At 36.5% G+C, this 24,238-nt stretch overlaps 1 protein-coding gene and 1 long non-coding RNA gene across 5 annotated transcripts in view; one reads left to right on the top strand and one right to left on the bottom strand.

The window, feature by feature from the left end:
- LOC131077562 (B3 domain-containing protein Os01g0723500) overlaps positions 1-24,238 on the top strand; it is a 145,111-nt gene that overhangs the window by 29,737 nt on the left and 91,136 nt on the right. For all 4 annotated transcript variants that reach the window (XM_058015083.2, XM_058015085.2, XM_058015082.2 and 1 more), the window contains exons 2-3: positions 13,946-14,657; positions 15,342-15,550. In XM_058015083.2, the coding sequence (XP_057871066.2) occupies positions 13,946-14,657; positions 15,342-15,550 (921 nt within the window). The remainder of the gene's footprint in view (positions 1-13,945; positions 14,658-15,341; positions 15,551-24,238) is intronic.
- The window catches only part of LOC131077563 (uncharacterized), a 99,090-nt gene that overhangs the window by 559 nt on the left and 74,293 nt on the right, over positions 1-24,238 (bottom strand). The gene's annotated exons all lie outside the window — the stretch shown is intronic.

Raw genomic sequence — 24,238 nt, 5'->3', positions numbered from 1 at the left:
AATCGTATCAACAATCATCATTCATGACAGTAAATTGATTCTTACACTATTGCAGAACAGTAGTATTTGTTCAATGCAACTACATTGAAAAAGAGCAGTGATGTTTTTTTTTTCAAGCAAAGCATGCATCAGTCCATATTGAAGGCACACAGAGGCTAATGCATTCGAGCAGGTTTGAAGTAGAATATAGAAGATATCATGCATTAGATAATACCGTGTTTTCTTTGAAGATAACATATGAAGGATAAGAGATGTTGGTGCAGATCCATTAGACCCTGTCCTAGGGTAGGGGTCTAAGTCAATATATCTTAGGCCCAAAGATCAAGTAACATGGAGAACAGTCTATTCATCTTGTTTGCAGTAAAAGATGTAAATACAAGCCAAAGGATAGAAGTTTTTTGTCTTTATAGTGCATGAAGGATAATCTTTGGAAGGATCAGCTAGATAGGGAGTATTCACTGTCTTTCAAGAACACAGAGATCTAGAAGAGTGAAATCCTAAGGCCCTCAGAAGGAGAGAATGGTTACTTTTTCAGATAAAGAAAACCATTAGTGGACCTACAATAGCATTTACAAGCAAAAGCAGCAAGATAGCTTAGCTCAAAGTATGATGAATAGAGTATTTATAGTATAGAAACACAATGCCACGTCCAATACACAGTCATGGAGCCACTGTGAGCAGCCTGGACAGTCATATGCACAGGGAAATAAAGATGTGCAGCATATAGTATCTAATGATCTATGGTGGTTAATGATAGTAGTTGCAGTCATCTCTTTCTTAGCTAGGAACAACTGTAAGAGCTTTTGTTACTATGTGTCTTTTGGTACCAATCAACAATCACCAAAGTTAAGAGATAGAGCTACTCAACAATCATAGTGTTGCAACATTCAAAAAGCAATTTTCCAGCTCTTCAATGTCAGATTTAGAGGGATAATAAAAGACACTATACAGTCATGAACCAAGGCACATTGGCATTCGCCAAGCATTTATCAAAGAGAACAGTGAGTTTCAAAATCAAGAAGGTTCATTAACAGTCTCAACATCGAAAGGCACAAACTTTACAACGAAGATATAGTCATAGTCGCGACATGGTGACAGTATACATATCAGCAGAGAGTTTTGAATTATGAGAGCTGCAATCATCTTTATCATAGTATTATTGGGAAAGTTCAAAGTCTTATGAGCAGTATTTGTAATTTTCAGAGTTACTATTAAAGTGAAAGATCAAGTTAGCATTCTTTAGAGTAAAGTGATAAGGCAGCCCTAATCACAGTGATGTTGTTATGATAAGCACATGTTTAGAAGCAACTACAGGAGACATAAAGACAGTTCAATGAAGTCATGAGTTAATACACTCAGAATCAGCCAAAAAGGATGCAGCAGTGAAGTTAGCAGACTTCAACGCAAGATTCGGAATAGTCACAAATTGCAACAGCATTCAAATCATAAGATATGCAATATTACGCAGTCCAAGCCATTAAAGAGCAGATTTGATGTCGAAATGGAGGAAATCGAGTTTATTTTTCAGGAAACCCATTAATGACCGCTAAAGAAGCACAGGTTCAAAAGAAGAAAAGCAGAATCAAAGAGCAAAATATTTTCACGTTTAAAAAAAAAAAAAAAGTCAAGTGGAATGCTTAGAAAATCGACTTTCTTTTATGGAGGAAAGTATGCCCCTGGAGCTCTTTTTTGTTTTCTAGAATTTCGAAAGAAAAAGGATCCAAGGAGGAGAGGCTCTCATAGCGGCACCTAGCACTTAGAATCACGCCTAGCACAACAAAAGCATTAAGGGAAAATATGCATCAAATCAATTAAACCAAAGCAACTTTCATTCCAAAATAGAAGTCGAAATCTCAGTTTTCATGACTTACCAGACGGTTTGCACGCCAAAGAAATTTCGATCTGCCCAGAATCAATGTAAGACTCTTCGAATTTTTCCAGAAGGTTCTCATGCCCAACACCCAATTTCAACAAGTTGCAGATCATTTCGACCTCCAAACCCTCATGGCGGCCACTTCGGTTTCCAGCAGAAAGAAAAAATTTATCGAATGCCAAAGACAAGAGGATGAAATAAGCTTTTAGGGTTTTCTTTTTCCCTAAATATGTGTCGATAGGTTAAGACATTTTTGTCTTACATTTTTATTTCTTGTCCTCTTATGCTTAATCCCCCGTGATTTGCCTAAGGGATCGAAAGGAATATAAATATTTATATTGTAAATATTTATTAAGTGATTCATTAATATCACTTAATATTTTATTTTCAATACAAATATTTATTAAGTGAGATTAATGAATCACTTAATAAATATTTCTTTCATGAAGACTTGTGAGCATAAGTCTATTAAATGAAAATACATAATATATATTAATTTTAAAGTATTTTGAAATTTTTCATTTTAATTAATTAGTTTGTTTTATTTCATCTCTATATTTAAAATCAAAATAATAATAAATGGAATAATAAAATGTTTGTTAAAGTGATAGATAGGTCACTTTATTAAATGGTTTTATTATTATTACATTTATTAGCATTTTTTATTTTAAATATAAACATGAAATAAAACAAATGTTTAGTTAAATGATAAATTTCAAAAAGTCACTTTATAAGATATATATTTTATTTTCATTTAATAGGGTCAAGAAGATATTATTTACATTAATGAAGGCTTGTAGGCCTGTCAGGAGATATTTTGGGGCCATTTATGGTGCATTTAGGAGCTTTTATGACAGAGGATGGGGTGGCTTGACTTTTTGTTCAAGTCTTTTCGGTTTTACACTTGTTTTTGACCCTAAAAGTGGGCTTTTTGGGTTGAATTCGACCAAGTGGTTAGGGTTTGCTTTGTGGGATGCAGCTGTTGGAAGCAACATATACTGCTTTCCTTCTCTATTGTAAGGGTTCTTACTTGTTCATTTTCTTGGTAGACTGTAATTTTTAGAGTTCTTTCTGCAGAAAATGAATGATTTTGTAACACATTTTCAGGAATAGTACAGATTGGTGATACCTTTTTGCAGTAACAATTAGTTCATTCCTTCCCATTTTCTTCTGTTATTGTGGGTCCTTATTGTTTAGTGTAGATTCTTGTGAGATTCTTATCCTTGGAGCTGTATCTTTTCAAGTTGGTACCTTTATGCAGGAGAATAATCATTTGCAGGTTATAAGCTGTTTGTCAGTAGTTATCAGTTTTAGATTGTGAAAGTTTTCTTTTCTCCTAGGACTGTGATTATCCAGCCTCCTTATAAATCATTGATGCAAAAGTTATCTTTTTCTGGGTTGTGAAAGAGAGCTTTATTATTACTGTCATATTGTGTGTCACTCTTACTTGCTTTTAAGTTTTGTTTTTTTTACATATTTGGTGCATCACCTTAGGGTTAGATTTTAGTTTTATATGTCCTCCTCACTCTTTTCTTTGAAGAAATTGTTAGTTTAGATGAAGAATTCAAAAAGGAACTAGCTTACTCTAGAGGTTCACTTCAGTTTTAGGTTACCCACAACCTTGAAGTGTTCCCACGTTTCAATAGGCAGTTGAAGTTCACAACTTTAGTAAGGGTGCAAGCTTTATTGATAACAGTTCCTAGTTTATAAAGTTGTTAAATCTCTTTTTTGGGTGGGTTTTTTCTTGTAAGGATTTCCATGTAAATTCCTTTTGTCTCGTGTATATGAGATGCACATACTATTGACATTTTTTCCATAATGTTGCTAAATGAATTGATACAAGCATAGTTGGATTTGATCACACAATCTCAAATTGATTCGAATCCCAATCTATTGGTTGATCGCAATGATGAGCACACACTTATACTGGGTGAAGGTGAGTATAAGGTAATCTTTCACTTTTTCAAATTAATAGCCACAATAATATCAATTCCACAATATCAACAATTTGAGAACACAAGAACACAAGACTTACATGGAAACCCTTTTGGGAGAAAACCATGGCAAAATATTACTTAGATAAAACTTCTCTTACAAACTTTGTAGGCACCAACTTATTGGAGACACCAATCGCCACTTATCTTTTTAGGTGCCAACCCACTAGAGACACCAATCCCCACTACTGATCACTAACTGATGTAGAGAGGGTGCTCACTCCTACTAGGTTTGCTTACTCTTGATGTCTCCTTAGGTTGTCTCTTGAACCATCCAATGGTTCCACACCTTCCAGCCTTCCAAAGGTTGTAGGGCCCACCCTTACTGACCTTCCTAAGGTCCTTAGACTAAGGTGACCTCCTCTTGTTTAGTGAGTGTCTAACACTCCTTATCAGAGACCTTCCTACTCAACACCTTAACCAAGAGCCAACCCTCTCTACCATAGGATCTTCATTACACATGACCAACACACTTAGGGTTGATTTTCCTTAGTTGTCCAACCCTATCCCTTCATTTAAGGACTTTGGTGTTTACCGGTTTCAAGCTTTAGGACCGATTTGCTCTTTTAGGCCTACTAGGAGACCTAGTCCAATTAGCCATACCGGTGAGGTATTTTGCACTTAACTGCCCGAAGTCCTGAACATTGGTATGAACTCTTTAGCTTTTCGGATACCCTTTTGGAAGCTTCATACAATATCACAAAATTGGACATGGGTTTGGTTGCTAACCATCCTAACCCTTTTTAGGCCTAATTCCCTCCTTTTAAGCCTACAAAATAGGGTTTTGCTCAAATGCCTTCACCAGTCCAAATGGCCAAGGATTCTGATGATTGTCTCACGTTTGTACACCCATGAGGATGTCCAATCCAACTTGGAATCACATCCATCCAACAGATTTACCCATCTAGGGCCTCCTGTCCATGATCCCCATTGCTTGCCAACTCAACGTGCCAAGCCTAGGGTATGGTGGCAAATCTGGAGTTTAGCCTCCCTTGTCTTAAAAACAAATTGAAAGCATACTTTACAAGGCCTCCTAGCATTCCACAAGGTTTCAGTATGGAGTTCCACCATGGAATGCTAGGTATGAGCCACAGAGTCTTCAAAACCCTTGTTTTAAGGTCTTTAGGACCTGCTTGCAACAAAAATTGATAAAACTTACAAACTATAACACTTCAAAACCTCAAATCACCATGAAATGAAAGGTATGTCTCTGCTCTAACAATTCATGCCTTGGTCTGGCTTGGAAGTCCGTACAGACCGTACAATGTCAATGAAACTCAACTCAACTCGTTGAAAACACAATTTTGAAAGGCTAAACTTTCTTTTTCTTCATTCAAATCTTCAACCAACATTCTCATCGGTTTTCCCAAGCCTTATATCGGCCTTGGGTTGGTTACAAATGCCTTTAACTGAAAAAGATAACCAACTAGCCGTTGGTGTGTGAAAATGCAAATGGTGCAAAGTTGCTATGAGCAACTTTTGCAACTTTGACAACTTTTTGCATAGGTGAGCAACTTTTGCCCAAATCAAACCTAGGTCACTTCTAAAGGTTCAAATGACCTTAAAACCTCCTAAACTATATCATACCAACCTATTCTAACTCAAAATCAACTTATTCTACCAAGTACTCTACCTGGCACCCTTAAGAGCCCATAGGCCAACATTGGCCAAACAGTAACTCCTAGGGTCCTTACAACATCTGAGCACTTATTCAAAAACCTATTGACCTTATTACAAACCAAAATCACATGATTCCAAACTCCTGGAACCTACACAACAAAATTCCTCATGTGCTCTTGCACCACTAACCCAACAAGAGACACCAATCTCTAACACAACAAAGTCTTAGTCTTCTTGAGATTGCTTCTTCAAGGCATGAGAGTCCACTTCATAAAATTTGCTAAGAATTTGTTCTATGTCTGCTGTAAAATGCTCTACAGTTTGCTACAAATCTGCCATAAATCACCTCCAAAAGTTTGTTATAAATCTGCAACAAATCTACCATAGATTACCTTCAAAAGTTGCTACAAATCTACCATAAATCACCTCCAAAAGTCTGCCATGAATTCCCACGAATATTGCTCCATAGCTCCGACAAAGTTGTCTCTAAAATTCCCACGAATATTGTTCGACTATCAGCCACGCATCCATAGCTCCAGTGGAGTTATCCGCATATTCCCAAAGCCAATAATTTGATATTTCTTTTCATTTTTTCATGTTTTCTTTCTTTTGATATTGCATTTTTGTTCTGTCAATTCCTTTGGCTCATAAGCAATGAAGCTTACTAAGGGTTTGGAAATTTCAGTGGCGCTAAAGCAAGATGTAGGATTTTCACCAGCCATAACTTCTCCCAGGAAATCTAAATGACTTAGAGCAATTGATTAGGCGTGTAAAGCATGACAATCTCAAGAATCCTGTGTCAAGATATAGCATTAGTGGAATATAACCAGGCTTGCACAAGGGAAAACATCATTACCCCAGCCATAACTTCTCCCAAGAAATCTAAATAACTTAGAGCAATTGATTAGGCGTGTAAAGAATGACAATCTCAAGATTCCTGTGTCAAGATATAGCAATAGTGGAATATAACCAGGCTTGCACAAGGGAAAACATCATTACCCTACTCACAAACAAGACTCCAAACATTTTAGGCCACTCCAAAACCCTAAACCTAAGCAAAACCCCTTGAGCGGGCAAGCTCAAGGGAAACCAGCACCAAAGGTTGAAAAACCAAAAACCAAAACCCAAAGCAAAACAAAATGAAACAAACCAAAACCAAAAAAGGAAAGGGAAAACCCAAAACAAAACAAACCAAAACCCACAAAAGGGAAACCTAGTCTAACAGGAACAAATTTTTTAAACGGGCAATACTCACAAGACCTAAATGTATACAACCTCTAACATGATTTCTTAGGATGTACAGGAATAACATGGCATTAATCATGATTCGAAGCCTTGTAAATTCATCTTTAAACTTAGAGAAGTAATCTTTCATAATACAAATCTCAAACTCAAGCAAAACTTCAGGAAATATTATCAGTTGGGGCAACTCAATTGGGCCATGATTAATCCATAAACAAGTTCTTCCTAAATTTTCATAATCAAATTCATAGCTTTCAAACTCAGGAGCAAGGAAAGAGACAACCTGGTGGTTATCGTGTGTGGGCGAGAATTCTTGTGTGTTATCAATTGCTTCATCAGGAGGTTGAAGTTGGTGATGTATCATGCCACTTGCATCCATAACATGCAACTTGGAATTCCAATCCTCAGTAGGCACACAGTGGCAAAATCCAGACTCAAATGGAAACTTGGAAAAATGAAGAATTTCAACCACTAGCTCCTTTTGAATCTTTAGTAATGGGTCTAGCCCCAATCCATATTGCTCATCATATTCTGCTTCCATCTTGGTGACCCAATGATCATTAAATATTCCTTCTTTCCTTAAGTTGCTTATCATTTCTTCCATCTTGAGCATGCACGAAAGGACTTCATCAAGAACTATTCCTTTTTGAAGTGCATTGGAACCACTTCCCTCTTCATATTTTCCTCCTTGGATGAATGAAGTTTGGAAATCTCTCACATCATCTCTACTTTGAGCTAAGTCCTCCATTTCTAGTTCGTGATGATCTTCAATAACTTGCAATTCTATATATTCATTCACTTCCATATGTTGGCGGTCGCCTTGGGTGGTTCTCCTTGCTTGGATGTATTCCATTGCTTCTTTGATCTTTACTCCAACGACCTCTTGTTCTAGTGTGATGTAGGAACAATCTTCATCCACTTGAATGCTTGATTCAATTGTACCATCTTCCAATTTTTTTCCTTGACAACTTGATGATGTTGTTGCAAGGCTTTGTTCTTTTGATGTAGGACTAAGATGCTCGTTCTAGGTGCATTTCCTTGGTAATTCTAATAATCCTAGTTGACATCTAGCTTGGTTGATGGCCTCTTCACATATTGGACAAGTGAATTCTGAGTGAGTTGCATTGTGAATTTGACAACAACGAGGAAGTAACACGCTTTCAGGTCGTTCATTGCCCAACTCTATTTGATTTTGAATTCTCAACTTGAATCTTGAGAAAGGATCATTTCCATTGCCCTCATCGTCCGTCTTTATGCACAATTTTGGTTTTGGAACATCCCAAAAGAAGATTTTCCCTTGTAGAACCAACTCTATCCTTGACAAGAATGTAAAGCAATTCATCTCATCATGCTTGGTGGTTTCATGAATCCAACACTTCCTTGGTAAGGCAAATCGAGACAAATTCCTGAGGTGCAATTGTGCATTCAAATCTTCTTGAATCTGAGTGATGTCCACGAGGAGATTGTCCTGATAACAAGAAATATAAAATGGTCACCCATCCATTGAGAATTCTTTTTTTATTTTTTTTTATTTTCGATTTTTTACTGTTTTTGGATTTTCAGACATATAAGAGATCTAGCATATCTCTGATTTGGCACTTCAAAACTCATACTGGTTCTAGCCAACTTGAATTTCTCCACTTGTGAAAATGAACAATTTGATTTTTGGGTCTCCCTCTAGCACCAATTATGTTGGCTACGGAGGAGGGTAAAAAGAAATGGCTTAAGATAAACTCCACAAATTTGAAATGATAGAATCTGGAGTTTGTGTATTCAACCCTCCTTCTAGTGCCAATTCTATTGGTGTGTATTTTGTGACTACGTCCAACATAGAATAAAGTTGCCCAATAGTCACTTTACTCTCTCTTGATCAAATTTCAATCGTATGCTAAAATTGCAGTAAGTTCAAACGATTGACTTCGAGGTTCCAGTTATATAGTGGATGTGACTTAGTTGGCTTGATGTGATATGCTGGTAATCCAAGGGGACTTACGTGTGGATCATTCTTTCACTTCTTTGTTGTGGCTGGAGCTTCATCATCAGATATAGCAATTTTGTGATGCTTCTACTTTGAGTGAACTGAACTGGAATGAACATAAATTAAAGGGGAAAGGGTTAGAAGGATCTAAATCTACTCCTAAGGGCAATGATATCAATAGATAGTGCTCTAATGGACAAATTCCAAATAAACCAAGTTCTGCTTCGCCAATATTAACTGCAAATCCTCAAGAATTGGTGCAATCTTCCAAGGATGTTGAAGGATTTTCACATCGAGAAAGTGCATTTTAATACTCAAAATGGTGCAATCCAAACAACTATCCACAATCGAACTTAGCACAAATTTAGTGGCTCGCGGTAACTTTACACTGCAACTTACAATCAACAAGATGCAAAAAGTATGAACCATGAAAATTCATCAAACACCATTACATTCTCCATTCAAATCAAAACATTCATGCAAGTTTTGAAAAAATAACTTATGTGGACACCATCAAAGAACAATGTTTCACTGTTATTATCTCAAAAACTTATCGTAACAATTTCATACAAATCTCCCTGGTTACAAATGAAGGGGTCACCCCTTTATATAGGCTTCAAGCCTTGATTACATGTAAACCATAATTAGGGTTTGACCCAAAAGATTCCACACACATGATGCAACAAGGTGGGAATAAATATTAAATGCCCATCATGCTCATTTACAATAAATTCTTTCCTGCCCAAAATGGGGCCCACTGTGCATTAAATGCACCACTTCTTTCAAATTCGCCTTATGTGTAATAAATACACCATCACCTCCAAAATCGATTACATGCAAAAGATGCTCCACCACTGCATTAAGTACGGCGGTTGCCATGCAATGAATTAGCCACCACCTTGGTCAAATATTCCAACAATGAATGGCCTATGCCTTAATGTACTCAATAGATTCTCGCAATGCAAATGGATCCTGCCGTCATTTATAATTTTCATGGTCGTGCTTCATTATTATGGAATATTCTATTTGCATGTCCCCAACTCATCTTTTACAAGAATCTTTCCATTCCGAGCTTACAAAAGACATTTTTGAAGATTTTCCTGTCTTGGAAAAATTTTAACAAATTTATCCACTCCTATAGGAATCCTGCACATCTGGATTTCTTGAGAGAGAAAATTCTTGAAGAGAGAATTTTTAATCCTGAAGGAATTTTTCATGTTTTTGTGCTTGTCTTGTTTTGAAGGATATTTTTGACCAATCAATCACTTTTCCTATCTTTTAGGGAATTCAGGAGAGAGAAATTTCTCTTCCTTGGCCAATTTTTTCTTCGTCTTGAAATCTCTTCGTCTTTGGGCAAATTTCTACCTTGAGAGAGGAATTTTGATTTCCTTCTTTGACTTAATTTCCGTGCCCTTCTTTCCAACTTCCTTGGGTGTGGAATTGACCTTGTGGAGGAAAATCTTGCTTGGAAGGAATTCCTTCCTTACCCTTGCTTCAACGTGAATTTCTTGCCTTAGGTGTGGAATCTACCTCATGGAGGAATTCATGTTGGGAAGGAGAAATCCTTCATCACCCTGTTCTAGTGCTCCTGCCAGGACTTGGGTGTTGTTTTGCTCATGAGGAGGAATTTGAGTGCGGAGGAAATTCCTCCACAACCACATTTTATCGCCCATCTCCCATGCTTGAGCGCTAGATTGACTATTTGCAGGAATTTTGGTCATGAAGGAAAAATCCTCCATGACTCCATTTTGGCACCCATGCACATGTGGAAATACATTCTGCCATGGCAAAGATTTCCTTGCACTTCGCCAAACTTAGCCATTTTTGCTCATTTCCAGATTGGGATGCCATTTTAGGATTGAAGTGATTTTCTTTGCCTTGGAAGATTTTTCAATGCCTTTCTACTTCTGAAATGAATTCCACACTTAGCCATTCTTGATCAACTGTCTGCTTTTTCAAACTTTTCGGATTTAGGGAAATATTTAGGAATGTTTAGTCTTCAGTGTCGAGACCCTTGCCAATGAAGAACCTGCCAAAAACAAACTTACTAAAAATAGTAAGTACTTCAAAACATCATATCTGGGCAAGCTAGGATAGGGCGACACTTACTAAAAGTAGAAACTGCTAAAAATAGTAAGTTTGTTTTTTTGGCAAAATAAAGACAATTCGGGAGTCAATGAAATTCCCTAAAAAAAAGTAACTTTCTAAAAATAGAAAGTTGCTCAGAATTTGCTCAAATTTCATTGGTAGATTCGTTGAAGGTTCTTGATTCCAATGCAATGTTCATTTTTTTCAAGACCCTAAGGAAAAGACCTCAAATCTAAGTCTTAAGGGCGAAACTCTAAAATGGACCAAACGAGTTCAAGACTTAGCCAAATTCACTCAAACGACTTGCAGACTTGATCAAATTTCACCAAAACACTTGCAGTCCGGGGAGATCGAAGGGATTGTTGTGAAAAGACCCAAAGAAACACAACCAAAAGACCAAGAGGACCTAAAAAGTAGAGGGTCCCCATTTGCAATGGGGCGATGTGTGAAAACGTTACAATAGGTTGGCCTCATAAAATAAATAATATCTTTTCTTTCAATACTTCATGAGTGCTATCACAAGGGAGTTGGCTATCATGAATTCAATACATCTTTATCATTGTTCATTGCTGCTTTTGTTAAGATAAATTTTGTCATACCACTTTCAATCCTCATTAGTGATTTCCTTCTTGGACCAGTGTTTTCATCTTGACATTAATGACAATTTGAATTAATCCAATAATCTCTTTTGACATCAATGACTATTTTCCAACAGTATAATAATTTGTGAATATATTGCTGAAGTTGCTATTTAGTGTTATTGTTAATTAAGAATTCTATTTTCATTCATTAGAATTTATTACTCTCATTTTTCTTTTAAATTGCTATTGAAATGTTTGTTATGTGTGTTGAGGGAGATTAAATTGCTTTTAGCAGGTTGCAAGCTTTCCCTAGTGGTTTGCTTAAAGTTAAAGATTGTGGCTTTGTATTGATCTCATGATTTAATTTACCAAAGAATTTGTTTTTTTGTATTTAAGTTTATCCAATCTCTATGTGAATTTGCATTGTTTAGTATCTACTTTAGCTGAACAATGTAAACTTGTATTTGTAAAGTTTTTTTCCAATAAAAAAATATAAAAAAAACCTTTTGCCTACTGTTGAAAGTGTGTGTCAGTCTTTTGACTTAATAAAAGAAACACATTTACTTTAAAGTTTTTTTCCAATAAAAAAATATAAAAAAAACCTTTTGCCTACTGTTGAAAGTGTGTGTCAGTCTTTTGACTTAATAAAAGAAACACATTTACTTTTATTCAGCATGAACATTGAAAATCTTATAAAATATTATAAAGATTGCAGATAGCAAGTATATATTGTGCAAATTAGTTTACGTTTTTACTTATAAGGAGCTTCTTATTCTAAATTTAAGAGTAGTTCTATTGCACATTTTCTTTTGTTTTGTTTTGCACCAAAAGAAGCAAATTAAAACACTAACATTCATCACACCAACAGAGGGAACATGAACAAGCTTCTCATTTTATTCAAAACATGGCAAAGATTCATGCACAAGTGCAAGCAGCTCTTTGGACTTCTTGGGCTAAGTACAAGGAGATCCATGATAAGCATCACATTCCTTCCAGCTTCCATGTTGGGGATGAAGTCTAAGTTTTTATGGATAAGCAAAAATTTAAGGGTCAATACCATCATAAGCTCAATCCCATTTGATATGGACCTTATACCATTACTCAACAGATAGAAGATCATGCTTTCAAACTTGATCTTCTATCCTAGCTTGGTTAATCAGTTTGAGGAGGTATAAGTGACCTCACTTGGAAGAAGTTCCACTCTCTCATCCCAAGCGTACTATTCTAGAATTTCAAATTTTGTTTTGATGTATGCACTATTATTATGTTTAGACATGCGCTACAAGGAGATGAACTACCACTACATACTTGGTTGGTTGTAAGGCTACACTGCCAACTTAAGCAAAATAGGTCTCACAGTCATCTTTTGAGCAGCTTTTTTCCCCCATTTCAAGGAAAATAAATAGGGAAACTTTCTTTCTTTGATTATGTAGTATATGTTAGTTTTACTTTCAGATTAACAATAAACTCAAAAAAATAGATGTTTGTTGTTAGGGTTTTCAACTTAGTGAATGACAGACAAACAGATGAAATTGAGACAAGACAACATTACCCTGGGAAAACCTCCTAGGAGGAAAAACCCAGCAAGAAGAGATCCTCAGATCTGATTATGGATTATACAATATTCTGATTACAACACTTATCTCTGATTGCTGTCCAAACAACAAGTTGCCAAGGTGATAGAGGATGATGCCCTAGCTATAGGTGACCAAGGAGCAAATCAGCAGAAGATGACTTCAACAGGCTGAAGCAGAATTATAACCAAATGTCCTTGAAGTTCACCAAAGTGTGGAACAGCAGATTCGCCAAGTGTAGGAAAGCAGATCACTAAAGTAGAAGAGCATATCACATTTGCTAGTAAAGTATGAATGTGTTTTACTTCATCTTGAAGTTGTTATATATATATCTTCCTTTTTGGCGGTAGACATCTAGGTCGGCTTGCAATAAAATAATTTAATATTATTTTCTTAATTGCCTTTCCCACATTTGACATTTGGGTCCAGCCCTATGCCTTAGGACGTTTCATTTTGGGCCCAGCCCTATCACATATTGCATTGTATTTCCCACGTTACATTTGGGTGTTGAGACACACAATGTGGCGTGAGAGAGGGCCCAGCCCTAAAGGGTACACGTTACCCTTTGAAGTGATAAAAGGGCCCAGCCCTTAAGCGGATTCCAATGTTGCCATTGGCAATTGGAATCCGCCTCCCTAGTTATAAACAACAGTATAGTAGTATAGTATTGTGTTTATTTGTTTTGTACTTATTTTATAAGCTTCCATATGCTATCCTGCTAGACATTTCATTTTTCTTAAACCTTCTTCCTTTTAGAAGCATATTTGTATTCCTTAATAAGACTTTGTATCAAATGATTTGATAATTCTTTTGTTGAGGGAATATCTCTCTTGTGTGCACATATCACTAATGCTGGATGTTCTTGATCAATTTATATTATTTGTTTTCCCTATTTGACTATGATGATATTGTGGTTTATAGAGTTTTTTTGCTCTATTTTTTCAAAAGTACTTCATGTTTGAGATAAAAACCTGACTCTAGTCTGTTTATGGCAGCGGATCCCACCAGCATTTGTGGAGCGTTTCCAATGGCATGGTCTTCAAAATGCTTTTCTTATAGGGCCGAGTGGTCAAATTTGGATTGTAACAGTCTGCTGCACAAGTACAGGAATGACTTTTGAAAAAGGCTGGCAAACTTTTGTATCTGACCATTCATTGGATCTTGGAGACTTTCTTGTTTTTAAATATGTTGGAGAATCATATTTCACAGTTAAAATATTTGGGAGAAGTGGCTGTGAAAAATGGGATGCATTCAATGTCAGAAAATATGAACCATGCTCCATGAATGGTGGAAAAAAGGTGCTGCAGAAGAGTAGAGAAGGAAGTGCAGGAATTTCTAAGGGCTTGGCAGATAAGACTTGCATTGTTCATCAAAATACGAGGAATGGAGATTGTGAAGTTTGCAAATTACCCATAAGTGCCACTTTTATCAAGAGCAGCACTGCCCAAATTGACAATTCAAGAAAGAGGAAGCGATGTACCAACTCAAAAGATTCAGTCAGCCTTGAGGAAGATATAATTAAACTGGAAACAGCTCCCTCTGTGGATCAAGGAAAGAAAGCTGGAAATTCTTTAGGGAAGGCTGTTATCCTAGATGCTGAGAGAGAATCAGTTGAGGCATTAACAAAAAATAATTTGAAGAAATATGTGGTTGGAGCACGATCTTGTCAATCTCATGTTCCAAATCAGGACAATCGCTTGTGTGGTGGTAAGTACAAAGTTTTTTGAAATTATTTCAACACTGTAGCTGTAAATATGAAACTTGTACATTTTTTAAGATTGAAAATTTGTATATGCAAAAAGAATTAATGGTATAAGTTCTAGTTAGGCCATCAAACTAGTTCATTTATTCTGAGCTTTATGTAATGTGAACAAACCCAAAGTTGTGTAGAGCTACCTTATTTTCAGTATGCTAGAGAGGGATATGTATACTCGTGTAGCAGTTCTTTCTGTAAAAAAATTAAAGCTGCAGTTTATAACTTCTGCTCACATGTATTCCTTTGTCAGGTCTTTCCCATTAAAATGTCCTTACTTGGGGAAGCCATGTAGAAGGCAGTTTTTTGTTCTATGTGATGTTTGTATGATTTGATTCATAGATCCATGGCCTTATGATTGACCATTTTCAGTATCCCTGTTAGAGATTTTTAAGGATTCTGAATGGTAGCTAAGACATACGTGCAAAGAGGTTTGTCTCAATATTTTTAGTTTCCAAACCACTTTGCAAATGTTGTAGCTACCATATAGATATTTTTTGTGTCAAATAGCTTGTTAGATCTTACTTAAATTCAGTATTTTCTCAAGCAAAAGAAAGTGTGATTTTATGAGCTTCTAACTCTGCAATTCTGTGGCACTACATGTAACAATGCAAACATGGCTGCTGCTGTTCAACCAGTCAAGAAAACAAAGATTACATCGCTGAAAATTCAAACGCCAAATGATGAAGGTAAAAAGTATGTCAGTGCACATTATGTCTCTTGTAGGCGTGAAGTAACACAAGAAGAAAGGGAAAAGGCTCTTAAGGATGCACGATCATTTCAGTCAGACAAACCATTTAACTTGATAGTCATGAAGCAATCACAAGTATATCAAGGATTTTGGCTTGTAAGTTATCAATCAATTAATTGTTTTCTTTTTTCTCATCTAACATGCTAAATGGCATACGTTAACATACAAGTGTGAATGCAGTGTTATTAGAGTCACGTTATGGCTGTGGTTACAAGAAGAATGGGTTTAGTGATCAATATTTGATATAGAACTAGAAATTTGTTCAAATTTTTAGTTTTTTTCGTGAGGTTTTGCTTGAAATAATTTTTATGAAAGCTCTCAATAGTTTTTTAGTTTGTCCCAATCTAAAACTATGAATCGCAACTATTTGAGGCAGAGGTCGTCGGTTATACACACACATGCATCATGTATAACACAATTGATAGTAATAAAGATAATTGATAATTTTATGTCAAATGTCAAATTAATATAAAATTACAATCAATTATCTTCATATTGCTCTTCATTGAAAGCCTTGTTTGCATTCTAATTTGTCACTTTCATCATAACATAAAATAGAATGGTGTGTGAGGAAATACTCTCTTCAACTTAGCAGCGAGGTTCCCCGATTTAAACTAATCCCAAAATCTAAAAAAATAAACTAGATTGTTGGTTATGCACACCTTACACATTATTTTTTGAAAGTTTTGCACATTATCAAAATTCTTGAAAACAATCTAGACTGAGCTTTTTGATCTCAGAGGTAGGAGTAGAAGACTAAAAGTACCTATCTCACAATGAGATTTTTGTTATGTAATTGAATAAAATATGAACTAGAAACTAAATGCTATTCAATGGTGAAAGCAGAGACCAATGAATTAGCATTTACAATCAGATTGATTTGACAAAAGAAACATTCCACAAATAAGTATGAAACATGATGTGAGATCAAGAACAACAATCCTTAAAAGCGTATAAACTAAGTAGAGGATAAGTGCTTTCCCATCCATGGGATAGCAGCACATACCAGGGCAAGTTCTATTAAAGAATAGTAGAGGCCCCCACTAGAATTCCCTACCCAGGTTATTCTAGCGAGCTGATTAATAAACCATAGAATTTTAGGGCCCTCCCACCCGGAGCCCCTACTATTCTATGGGTCGGTGTTGATGTGTTTTTCATGCACATGCTAACATAGAATAAAATACCCAAAAGTATCTTATCCTCTCTTGATCAAAGTTACTCAAATGCTAAAGATTGGCTTAAGGTTCACTTTTGACAACTCCAAGGTTTCTATATGTTAGGTCACGACGTGTGGATAAGCACAGTTGGTCGTTATGTTTTCTGTTTCATCAAGGGACCTTATGTTTTCTTAATGTTTGAGGAATGATGTTTAGGCGATATGCAATGAATCTTTTCTACTGCTACTAGATGTTTATCAAAAAAATAGCAAAAGGATAGGGTTGCGAGATACTAAAACTAATTTTAGGGATGCAAGGATGAAGGATGATTTTAGCGAAACTCAATTAGTCTTAGTTTTGCCAAAACAAGAACAACTCCACTAAGGCTAATGCAATCTTCTAAGGAGATAAAATAGATTTCGAGTTATTATCAAGCAAAGACACCATCAATTTGATACATATCAATGATATAATAACAACTGAACTTAAACGCATTCAAATATTCCAGTTGACCACAAAAGGCATATTTGCAATCAACAAACAGCTAGTGGTATGGATTAAGAGTTCCACCATAAATCATACACAACATTCTATCATCCAATTCTAATACTTAAAACAAAATTCTAAAATTTGGGATTGAGAAGATGAATAACCATGCATATGCTCCAAAGATTTAAGTAGAAAACACCACACTTTAATGTCTTTATTAATCAAGCAGCCAAGTAGCAACAACTGTTCAAGTTTCTCATACATTACAAATGAAAAATGACAGCTTATATAGAGCTCCAAAATGAAATAAAGGGCCAAGATTGCCTTGAAATGGACGGTTGAGATCAAAACCCTAATTAAGGTTAGTTGTTGCCAACTAACCAAACCAATAGAAATCAAGCACATTTTTTGACACAAACTTTGAGGAAACCTCCTCCAATGAGAAATAAACACCACATGCAGTCTCATAACAAACTTTCTTCTAGGAACTCGTTCCCTTGGTCCCTCTCTCTGGTGGCGAATGCAATGAATCTGGACATCACTAAGTTGAGCTCCTCAATGGACAAATTAGGCAAATTATCGAGTTTGAACTCAATCAGCTCCAATGCATCAGCACAAGTGGCAAAGATCTTTTGCCATTCCATTTCCTGCTTTTGAAACATCTCCATGAATGTCATGAATGAACATGCCCTAGTTAAAATAGCATCTGAGAAACCTATTGTAGGCAAGAAGATAGACCTTATCTGATTATCTAGCTCATTAGCACTAAACCATCTTCATCAAGCATATCTTGGAGAAACACTTCTCTAGTTGAGATGATGAACTGTTCCTGAATTGCTTTAAGTGTCTCTTCCATTTTGATGCAATCTTTTTTCGCCTTGTCAGTGGTTTCTTTCTTAGTCATCAAAATGCAATACCATCTATTGAAATCGTACACTGCCTTTGCCTCCATTACTCCGCCATCGATTAGCATTTGTTTGGGAATTTCCTTCAATGCTTGCAAACATGGGATAGTTTTATCTCGAATGAAATGAAATTCATCCCTAATCTCCATAATATTCTGAATCCTGCACAAGAATGTGGTGACCCTATCATAAGTTTGTAGATACCCATGAGTGAATGTCTTGTCTTGCTGAAAAGCATTCTCGATCCATGTCTTGGTGATTTGAGCTATCATCCTTGTCTCTTCTGCCCCTTCAGCTGCCTCTTTAGAAAGTATTTGAGGTGGAGGAGGTGCTTCTTCTTGTTGCCTAGAGGACATATGATGTATTTAATCTATCAATTGCTTGTTTTCTTCTTTCAATTGCCTCTTCTTTCTTAACTCAAACTCCAATTGCTCCTCCATGTTGCAGGCCAATCCTCTAATCTCTTCAACAACTTGATCACAAGTGATAGGACCAATGTCTATCTCTCTAATGTCATAATCTTCTTTTGTGATTTGATCCCTTGGCTTATCATATTTTGGAATAGCTACTTGCACCTTTCGTGAGCCAAATGCGTCATTCACTATCTTGGAATACTTCTTGGGTTTCTTTTCTTCATTTCGTTTTCCTCTTGCAAGCAAAGCATCCAAATCTCTAGCTTCATCTATTACTGTCACCGGTTTCTTCTTCATTCTTTCCTTTAGCCATTCGGGTGCCTGATCATCCAACTCTTCTAGATTAGATTGTTGCTGGTTGCTTTCAAAAGCTTTGAATGTATCCTCACACTGTCTTTGATTCTGATTATCAACATCCATGTCATGTATTTCTTCATTGATGTCGACTTGTTCATTATAGACATGTTCTTCATCATGTGGTGGTGAATTAACCTCTTGTTCTTCTTGCTGATTAGTGCTGTTGGATTCGTTGACGCTCCTCCTATCTTGTGCACCATGAATAACTCTTTCATCTTCTCGCAAGACACTCTTTCCTTTCGAAGCTACACTCATATCTACATATATGTTCACTTCTCTTTCAGAATGAATGCTAGTGGTAGATGGAGTGTTTGCTAGCTTTTGCTTCTTTTGCTGAGCTGCATCATCATCCATTCTTTTCCTCTTCTTTACTTGTGCTTGTGAACTTTCAGGGATATCCTATTGATCACTCTCCCCTTGTGTGTTTGCTTGATAATCTTCATCTTCGGACTCCTCTGAATCTTCATATTGATGGGATGATGATTCTTCATTATCCATCCAGTTATATGTCAAAGTGACACCTTTTGCTCTCAGCTTATCTGAATGATACAATATCCATTTTCTAGTGTTGTCTTGCACTATTTGATTGACAATTTCCAATTGAGTCACCTTAGGAGCATACCAATCTTTTGCAGGAAGGGGTTTGTCCTTTCCTTCTTGTAGTGTGGCAATATAACATCTTCATCTCCTTCAATTTGATTTGGTACCCACAATACTTTTGTTTGCCTAATCAATTTGAGAGAGAACCTTGAGTATGTTCTTTCTCTTATCTCGAGATCATCCGTTGCATTGGCCCAATGATCCTCCACGTGCATGATGTGGGGAAACTTCTCTTTGTTCACCTTTCAGATGTTATGGTAAGGATCAAAATAGTTTCTCGAGGTGTGAGTCCTGAGATTATAGTATTGCAATTCTTCCTCCACTGCTTGTGCTGTCAAATAGGTAGGGCATGTTTCAAGTGATTTTCCCACTGAGATTGAGAAAGTAGTCTTTGCTTTCTTCATTTCCCTCTTGATTGCATCACATTCTAACAGTTGTCTAGATATTTCTAACAATACCATCTTGTCAGTAGGATATCTTGGCAATTGATAGGCACAAGAAGAACACCCTTGTATCCTCAAGTATGTGAATTTTGGAAATTGAGTATACCAACATCCATACTTCTTTATCGGGTTCATTGATTCCTTGGACAATCTGATATGAGTGCCTCCTTGTAATCTCCTCACAATGTGCATGGTGAATGCATCATTCACCCTCTTGAAATGAGCAACAATATGTTAGTTTTAGCAATCAGATTGATAGTAAGAAACAAAAAACATGAAATGCACGCATAACACAGTGATACCCTGGGAAAACCTCCCTCTTGGAGGTGAAAAACCTAACAAGAAATGTCTCAAATCAGATTGAACAAATACACAGTGGCAGATTACAACTTCACCCGTCTTAGGGCACACATCAACTATAGCAAAGCTTATCTGAATCTGGAAGACAGAGTGTATATGCAGGTCACTGTCAATCTGAGACAGAATTTGACAACCTTGACATACTTCACAAGCCCTTGAACAAGTTCGGCAGCTCAGGATGGTATTTGCTCAGCCTTAGGTAATGTTCGCCCAGCTTGGTATGCAAGTTCGTTCAACCTTGAGGATGCTGCTATAATTCGGATATAATTCGCTTGATGATGCTGCTATTAATTAGAGATAGTTCGCATATGAGAGGATAGATAGTTCACTTGTGTTGTATATTGTGATCCTTGGTTACATTGCTTATATATGATATGATGCTCATCATTATCCCTTGGTCAGCCTTGCATATTTTGGCGCCAAGATATAATTTGAATTCACAAGTTACATATGGGTCAGAACCCATCTACAAGATACATATCAATGAGTCTTACAAGTTACAAGTTAATCAATCGCCCAAATAGGGCCTGCCCCAATTGAGTTAACATGCAAAGTAAGCTGCCAAAATGCTAAGGCCGACAAGCCAATTAGCATTTAGGTGTACTAGGTCGGCCCTAGAAGGGATCCGACCTAGCTACACATTGACACACTATTCCTTAGTTGCAACTGTGGATATGCATCATATGAAAGCATTTGTCCTTCTGCCGATCCAACAGGTGCTCTACAATTCAAACCTTTGTATTTCCCATATCTTGCGAAGATGTAGACCAAGTATAAACTCATGTAGAATGTTTTAGTTTGCTCAACATTCATTAATTGCTCATGTAGGTTGTCACTAACTATCTTAGCCCAATTGATGATGTTGGCTCCTTTAGTCACTTCTTCTATGTAATACCACATCCAAGAGTCGTAAGATGCAGACTGTGGGGTTCCCATGACTTTGTTCAGCATCATTACGAGTTCAGTTATTCCTTCCTTGAAATCCAATTTGAGGAGCGTCTTCTTGGGTACTCTCTTAGTACTACACGGTTCTATGACCCAATGCTTGTTGAGGATGTCATCACATGCATCTGGTTTGCTTTGATATAGTGCTAGCGCATCATCCTTACTCTTGTAGATGAGCTTGTCATGTGTCGGCACATCGAACACTTCTCCTATAGATAGCTCGGTGAGGTATGCTATCTTACTCCCATCTGGTGCCTTTATAACCCTCCTCTCAAGATCGTAATGCCTTGCGCATTCTAGGACCAATTCACAATATTGCACTGCTGGTGGGAAACATGCAATGTGAGCAATGCCCTTCCTTGTGAGCTTCTTTGCCATCTTTGAGGTGGTGTATTTGCCCTTTCCAAACACTCGGTCTCGAAAATCCTCCATATCGGTGTGTCCGAAGTTGGTGTCGCCAATCTTACGCCATTTGGAAGTAAGCTGGGTTTCAAAGAGTGTATCTTTGAATTCAATCTTCATCTGGGCCTGCCTCTTGTTTCCTTGTTGTTGAAGATGTAGCTTCATTCGGAATCCTAAATACCAACTCTGTAGATCAAATGTGTAAGTGGCCTATCGGCCTTACACATTTGATCAATCAATTAATCTTATTAAACTATTCAGATTTCTTTTATAACTATACTTCATCGTATTTCATTCATGTCGATTCATTTGTCAAGTAGTATAATCAGTTCGATTATCAATTTGTGTTACAAGATTGATTCTTGTTATTATTGATTTCACCTAAAGTGATTCTATCGATCATATTATTAAGTTAATATTAGTTAATATAGCTTCTTTTAATTATACGAACCAAACTATTGTATATCGGGTCAGATAGATATTCCGATTACCATTGTATATCGGCTTATTTATATATAACGATTAATATTGTCTATCAGTTTAGTTTTATATAACCCAATCACTGTTGTATCGGTTTAGTTATGTTCCCGATTACTATAATGAATTTGTTTATAGTCATTGGCCTCGTGGTGAAGAGTCGTGTCTCCCTCGTGGCTCTTATACTTATATACAACCATTTTGAAACGATATATTACTGAATTAAAAAAAGGAACAAGTTGATATAAAGTATAGAGAAGAGTCGGCAAATATAACAGCGATATTATAATTGTCTGCAGTCCATAAGGTAGTCAACTAGGGAATAGTCGACACTGATTCCTACTGTCGGTGAGGGCATAGTTAGAGTTGATTGTCTATCTGTCCTGTGGAACAAGAGATAGCAGTAAATAAAGGCAATTGAATATAGCAGTAAAGATATATGTATAGTCCGTACATATAAGTATTGATATTAATCAATACATAGCTGTCTTAAATACTGATATTAATCAGTACTTGAACATTGATCTTTTGGAAATCATTCTAAGTTAAATTAGACAAAAATTTAAATCTACACTTATCTACAAATCTGATCAAAATTAACACTCGTGCCTTCGCTTCAGTCATTGACCTGCAAACAATACAAGCTTGTCACTAGATAGCTATGGCTCTTAAAGTTTTGAAGGATGAAATATGTAGATGCGAGTATGATTGATATTCAACTTGGGTAAACATCCTATCTTACCTCCCTTAAGGAAAACAAAACCTTTACTAAAATCCGAAAGCTACAGCCCTTATGATAGAATCAGACCTGAGAATAACAAAATGAGCTTAGATTTTTAATCCTTTATAGCAATTTACCAACTCCTAGGGTTTGTGAAGGTGTTTTGCTTAGAAATACACTCTTAAAAATGAAAATCTGCCAATTGTTAAGGTCTGATTTGACCTTATTTTACCTTATATGTGCAGATATGGGGGTTAATTATACACAGGTTTTGATCTGAGATGTCTTCAAAATCCGAATAAGGATTCTCCAATTGACCCCTTGTGAATGTGTTTGATCAATGAAATGATCAAACCCTTGTCTAAAATCGCCAATATGGTTAACTTCACCCTTGATACTTGCTGTCAAAATCGCAGATTGTGGATGAATCTTCTCTTCAAAATATTGATCTCAGGGATAAAGATTTGAATGTTGCTCTTGAAATCGATTAAAAGTGTGTGATCAATGAAATGATTAGCTTTGCAATCACAATCACTGCTGTAGGTGAATTCACTCCCCTCACTCATGTGTAATGATTCAAATTTGCCTTGAAAACCTGAATGTTGATCTTCAAATCGATGTCTTCTTCTCTATTGCTGATGTAGAGGGAGTTTGCCTTGCTAATGAAGAGAACATTCGCCCTTGTATGTTGTCTCTTGCAGTTCGCTATCTTCAATTTGCAGAGCAGATCGTAGTTATTTGTTTTGATTGATGCTTTTAGAATGGAGATCACTACTCTTATATAGACGTTAGAAATTGAAGGGTTGTGCCTTTTCATCTTAGACTTCCCTAGGCCGACCTATCTCATTGTTAAAAAAGAAACTCTTAATTGCACTTTGGAGGCTGACTTTGTAAAAAACATTTGATTTTCCTTTGATCCTTCAACTTTGGCGGCTTTTAGGGACCTGTTGTGACCATTTCACACATCGCCCCATTAAAATGGAGACCCCCTCTTTTCGCTTTTGTTTTGCCTGTTCTTCTCTCTGCTTTTAGGGTTTTGAGTAAGTGAGTGAGTTGTCTGGACTAGGGTTAAACAAAGGGGGTTTCTTTTGGATATTTTCAAGCCGAGTCCAGTCAAATTTTGAAGATTATTAAGCATCCTCCCGAAGATTGCAATTTTTGAAATAGGATGAGCCTGTCAGAAAGTCAGGTATGTCTCAGGTTAGGTCCAGTCAGGGTTTTTTTTGTTTTTTTTTTGAGGGCAAATTCAAGCTATGTCTAAGTGTTAGCATTTTAATGATGGAATTGTACATTTTTGCCTAGGTAAAGTTTTGATCAAATTTTGTTGAAGGCTTGCTAACTGGTTCCCGGCCTTGAGGATGACCTAATTATGCCTTGTGAAGTGATTGAAGATTTAAATTGTGGATATTTTGGCTTATAAAGGTGAAATCGCTCCTATCCCTCTCCCAGGGACCAAGGCGAAAATGTTATTTAGTGCATATTTGTCTCTAACTTCCTTTAAATTGTTTTGTGCAG

The sequence above is a fragment of the Cryptomeria japonica genome, chromosome 6 (assembly GCF_030272615.1).
Source record: "Cryptomeria japonica chromosome 6, Sugi_1.0, whole genome shotgun sequence".
In the NCBI taxonomy this organism is placed as follows: Eukaryota; Viridiplantae; Streptophyta; class Pinopsida; order Cupressales; family Cupressaceae; genus Cryptomeria; species Cryptomeria japonica.
This window is presented reverse-complemented; position numbering and strand designations above follow the sequence as displayed.